We start from the raw sequence: 6,000 nt of genomic DNA on the forward strand, positions 1-6,000 counted from the left end.
CCAGGCCAGGCCACTTGGGTATGTGGTCCTGAATCCGATACGTATCCGATCTTTTCAAATGCGACCTCCGTCTAAACGGCCAGGCCACATGAATCCGACCCGTACGTCATCGATACGCTACAAAAGTCATCATTCTGCGTTGAAATAGGCGGGAACTAGAACATAAACATCAACCATGGTGGACGATGCTGCTGAGACCAGTCAGTGGAAGGGAAGTGAGGTCACAGATTGGATTCATATTTGGGGTGACAGCTCTATTCAGGCCAAACTCCAGGGCTCTGATCGCAACCGGGCGGTTTTTGAAAATATTTCCAGCTAAATGTCCGAGCGTGGTGTTGAACCTTTCCCACTATTACTTTTTTCCCCTTTCCCACCGTGGTCAGAAGCGCGGGGGACCGAAGGCGGATCCTCCTCTGGGATTCACTTCCCAGTTCGGACCCTCAGATTCTCCAGAGCGGGTTAATAAAGAGTCAATAGCATTTATTCTGGGGTAAACCTTCTTTTATTATCGTACTCCTTCCTCCGTAACACACAATATGCACACTCCCACTGCCCCCCCCCCCCCCCCCCCCCCCCCCCCCATCTTCTCTCTCTTACACACACGCGCTCGCGGCTGCAGCACATAAACATCCCCATTCCACAACAGTGGGTCCAGACGACCCTGGCTTCAATGCCTTCTTAAAATGAGAAGATTGTAATTGTGCTGCTCCTTTGAGAAAATAAATGTAATAATGCAAAAAGAGCTCCGCTGTTGACAACACTGTTGTTGACATCCATTGTTAACGTTAGCTACTTCCACAAACAACAGTGACGTCGTTCACCAGTGGGTACTCTTCTGCGCATGCAGGTCACTTCTGGGTCATTTCACGGTCACACAGGAGATCATAAAAGTTCACATTTAATTGGAAATGTGAACGGCGTTGTAAAAAAAAAAAAAAGAATCGGATTTTTTCAAAGAAAATCGGAATCGAGCACTAAGCCCTGCAGTGTAAACGTAGCCTAAGTACACAATACCATCCAGTTTCAGGTCTGACTCCTCCCCCGTAATAATGCAGAAAAAAAAGGGTCTCTCAATTCAATTCAATTCAATTTTATTCAATTTTATTTGTATAGCCCAAAATCACAACAACAGTCGTCTCGATGGGCTTCGAAGTGAAACATGAACTCAAAAGGATCATGAATACAAAGAGTTCAATTGGAAAATACTAAAATTAACTAACAAACTGACTAAGCTAAACTGGCATCCCTGCCCTTAGACCCCCCTCTGGTATCGTTCAGGGGGCCGGGTCAAATGGGTGGGCGGGCCGGGTGCGGCCCGCGGGCCGTTGTTTGGGGACCCCTGACCTGTGGTCGTCCCTCACGTTCACTCAGACGCCTCGTTCTGATTTCTGAGCCTTCGTCTGCTGAAGCTAAAGCCTTCCAATGCGCCGGTGCTCCAAAACAGCATTTTATTTATCCCAGAACTCAGCCACACATGGAGCATGACATTTGCAGCGCAGATGTTTTCCCAAGCAGCTTCTTCTTTATAAGGTCACAGATGACTGATGTTGGCTGAAAGTGTAGGCCGACAGCTCACTTTTATCACTGCCGTCTGAGGAAAAAAAAACTCTGTTTTTAATCGATGGATGAGAGATCCGGGGAAAAACCCAGAAGTCCCGAACGGTTCCTGACAGGTTCAAAAGTTCTGGTTTTTCCAAAAAGAAACACAAGTGGGTTGGAGAACGGCAGCAGCGCAGAACTACCAACAAACTGTAAACACAGCAGAGTCACTAAGCCACTCAGGCACGCCCAAACTTTCACCGCCAACCAGCCGGCGGCAAAAACTAATTGACTTGGTGGCGACTGCTGCTGGATGACATGGACGCCTGCTGGGGGGGCAACTGGTTTTCTCTCCCCAAGTGCCATAAAAGCTCATAACAAACACGTGTGGGTAAACCTGCTGCAGACATCTGCTGTAATAAAATGTAATTGAGACACTGGAAAGGGACAGCTGTTAGGGGGGGGGGGGCTTCTATGAGCAGTGATTTAAACTGAAGTACGTTCAATCAGCAGGTGGACTGCACCATCAGCGTCACATCAGAGTTTTCCCTAAACCTAAAGCTCGTCACCATCATTCATGCCAATGAAACAAACGTTTTTCTGCAGCCCCCTCCGACCATGTGATCAGAAATCCAGCCCATCCCGCCGTTTCAGACCCCGTTGAAATTTTCATCGCAATCAGGGTTCGGATATTTGTTTTATTCTCATTATTATGATCAGCAGTATATCTCAACACCCCGTTATTACATATAAATCCTCTTCTACAGGTCTGCATTGCATGACTGCATGGCGATGTTTTACTATCGTAAAGGGCGGCAGAGTACGACACAGTTAACAAGATATTCACAGATTCAGACTTCCAGGATCAAGAACTCTTCATAGAAATGTTTAAAAGTGTCTTAATGCAAACAGCGACCTACAAATTCATGTCAAAGGAAAAAAGATGGCATTTTTTTCTCGCTCTTAAAGCGAATGAGCTGTCTGTGCTGCCAAAAGAGAAGCGGAAGTGAGACCGCAGCCAAGGGACCGTCTACAAAGTGCAAGCTCCACAAAAAAGGGATTCCAAGAAAAAAAAAAAGAAACCTGTCTCAAAAACTACCAAAAAGAATAAATGGTTACTTTGATATGAGAGAGTCATGATTACTCATCATCATGTTCATTTTGGAAGAAAGTCGTTTAAATTTAAACCACCACATGCCCCCCCCCCATGCCAGAGAGCAGGGAGGCATAGGGGGCCAGAGAGTGAAAGCTCCAGAGGGCCCAACGGGGGGCCTCAGGTCGTTTACCCTTTTAACACTCCAGCTTTAGCTTCTGTTTAGCTACTTTCCATTGCCATATTAATCGTTTACGCAATTTACGTCATTCTAAAATGATCTGAAGAGGAGGAGAGCAGCTTGGTGCTGACAAACAGCACTTTGCAGTGGGGAAGCGGTTACGTAATGAATGTACACTAACCGAAAGAGTGGCATAACGGCGCAGAGCTGCTTTTCTTCGCGTCAGAATCTGTTGAAATGATGTTGCTTAAATGGAGTCCCGGCAGTTCAAAGAGCGGAAAAAGTGAAAAAAAATGCATGAATTATTTAATAAGGGATAAGCACAAAAAAAAACTCTAAAAAGCAAAACTTCATGGATACGGTGTATCAATTAGCTTCCACTGCCTCCACCGCAGACGCTTTAACTGAAAATGAAAGGATTTATCAGTTGACACTAAGTGAGAGCTTTAGACCGCTTTGATCCAGAAAAACCTCATCCACAACAGTCAGGAGAATTCTGAATTTCCAGATTTAAAGTCGGGACTTTACTCGGATACATAAGCAAAGAGATGGCAGACATTTCCCTGCTCGGGTTCAACTCATCTACGGTCAATATAAACTGTTATCAAGTTTTTCACACTGAGAAAAACTGCTTTTGCTTCTATCGGGTCAATCAAGTCATTTAATTTGTTCTTTAAGAAAATGCAGCATTGGAAGAACCAAGAACTAATAAACAAATGTGTTATTGTGTGCATCACTGACACAAAACGGTATTTCTGAAATGCAAAATTGTTTAAAGTTTATGTAAGAAACACATACATTTAGTTCAACATATGTACAAACTGATTTCCACAATTCCTAAAAAACATGAATGTATTTACAAACACATGTTCAGCATGTTCTTCCAGATGATATCAAAACCATTTTGGTATAAAACACCCATATAGCTCTACGTATTGGGCAAAGCACATAAATATAAATAATTTATTTTGGAAATGTATTTTGCTAAAGTAAAAGTTGTTTTGGAAGCCAAACTACATTTTATATTTTATTCAATTTTTTTTTTTTTGGGGGGGGGGGGGGGTGCTTTGAAAGTCTTCACATTCTATTGTGAACCATTCATATTTGCAAACTCTTCAACTTTCTATTCTTCTTGATATCAGAAGTTGTTTTTCAAGCATTTGACTCTGTTCCAATTATGTTTTTGTTTTTATTTATTCCCCTATTTATGAGCTAAGAAAATTGCTTTACCAATTAAGAATACACTCATTTATTAACATCTGTTTAATAGTTCTGTTTTCTGACCATCAGGATGAATTTAACTTATTTCTCCCTTTTGTGTTCTTATTACTACACTTCAATATTATTAGCAGACTTGCTAAGGATTCGACAGCAATACATGTCATTTTAGCAGACTTGTTAAATAATATTTTACAATTAATATCTGACTTTTACTTTAAGTAGCTTATATTTAACTTTTTAAACTGTTTATAGCAGTGTTTAATGTATAATATGCCATAATTTGTTTTTGCAGGAAAGGTTATTCTTCATGTCTGTTTTGTATTTTTTTTTTGGCACAAACGGCTTTCCATACCTCACGGAGCGTACCAATAGACGTTAATGAAAGGAGGCTCGCACCTGTTGCACGTACGGCGGGACTTCTTCCACTCTCTCAAACGACGACTCGTTTGGTGTTAGCATTGAAAACATGGCTCGGAGGCCAACAGACACCGAACGGGACCCCATGTCTGCAGTCAGCACCTCGGTGTCCGCCGCTCGACCTGCGCAGGTGTTGTGGGCTCTCCTGTGGTGGCGGGAAGTGGAGCGGGCGAGCCGAGTGTTCTGCCAACTTTTCAAAGTCCCGGAGTTTTATTTTGTCGGGAAAGTAGGTCAGCTGCGAGGCGGAGCGTGACTCAGCAGATGAGCAAACTCGTGACGAGCAGAAAAGCCAATTGGTCTCGACTGAAAGCGTCCACATGGGCTCCACACTGCGAACATTTACTTCAACCATTCCTGAGCTTCAGGACGACAGTTTACCTTTGACCACGGCGCCAAGGTCCCGTTTTATCTCGCGAGATCTTGTGGTTTGTTTGTATCTTCATAAGTGAAGGCTGATAAAAAGCTGGGTTATTTTCACATGTTTGGCCTCAGTTTTGATGCATTTCGTGTAATAAAAAAACTCCCACATAATGTTTTTTTTTACTTAAACAGGGGCAGTAAAAATGAACTGTAATGCAAAAAATTGATTGGTAAAGATTTTTACTGGATAAATAACCTTGAAAAGACCATACTCAACTTTAAGCAAAGATGATAAACTTATGACAGTTTTTGTGCCGAATTTTTAACTTTAGTGCACTTTAGTAAAAATAAAATATTGCAAATAAATACAGAACTACTTTTTTAAATCCCTTGAAGGTGTTTTCAGCTGCATTCTAGATCATTGTGTACATTTGACGAATGTTCTGCATGTTGTGCTGGATTGTAAATATCTAAAATATTGCAATTTTGCTGTGGTTTTGTGATTTTTTGCATGCATTTTTACACTGCTGCAGACATTTTACATTGCTCAGTGCACTTATTTTTCAGTTTCCTATTTTTTTTTATTTCATTAGATTGCCTGGAATATCTGCAGTTACATAAGACCCAATCTTTGCCCTCAAGCTTCTGTTTTTTTTTACCTGGAAGGCCCGGTTGGTGTCGTAATCCAAGTGCAAATGTCAAACAGCTGTCTCCTCTGGCCTCCTAACTAACTGTCTTTTGGCTTCAGGCCTAAATTTAATGGCTAAACTCAAGAGTCGCTCTATTTTTGCTTATCTAACTTGACGACACAGGGAATACTGTTAACCTGACCTTTAGCCTCATGTTGTAGTTTGTTAATTCTTTAAGGATCCTATGTGTGAAGTTCAAAGTCTTCAATACTTTCCTTCATAATGAATGAATGCAGACCTTTAGGGCATTATATGCAGGAACACGGCAGAAAAAGTTCAATTTGGATCCTTTATAACTATGATCACTCTGAAAAACATTTTAATGTATGTCGTTTAAATATTCTCAGTTATAGGATTTACATTTTTAGTTTATAACTGACCCCCCTCCCCCCCTAAAATCGGATAAGATAGACTTTTCTTGTGACTAATCTCTCAAGTTACGCTGTTAAACCATTTAAAGTTCTCAAACTTTCAGGCAAATCTACAAATACAGTATACGG

At 41.6% G+C, this 6,000-nt stretch overlaps 1 protein-coding gene across 1 annotated transcript in view; it reads right to left on the reverse strand.

Moving 5' to 3' along the window:
• Nucleotides 1-4,869, reverse strand: part of agmo (alkylglycerol monooxygenase) — a 62,924-nt gene extending 58,055 nt beyond the window's left edge. Inside the window, exon 1 of the mRNA XM_004078408.4 lies at nt 4,431-4,869. Coding sequence (XP_004078456.1) covers nt 4,431-4,538 — 108 coding nt within the window. The 5' untranslated portion in view covers nt 4,539-4,869. The remainder of the gene's footprint in view (nt 1-4,430) is intronic.
• Between the last annotated feature and the right edge of the window lie 1,131 nt (nt 4,870-6,000).

This window comes from Oryzias latipes, chromosome 16 (genome assembly GCF_002234675.1).
Source record: "Oryzias latipes chromosome 16, ASM223467v1".
Classification (NCBI taxonomy): Eukaryota; Metazoa; Chordata; class Actinopteri; order Beloniformes; family Adrianichthyidae; genus Oryzias; species Oryzias latipes.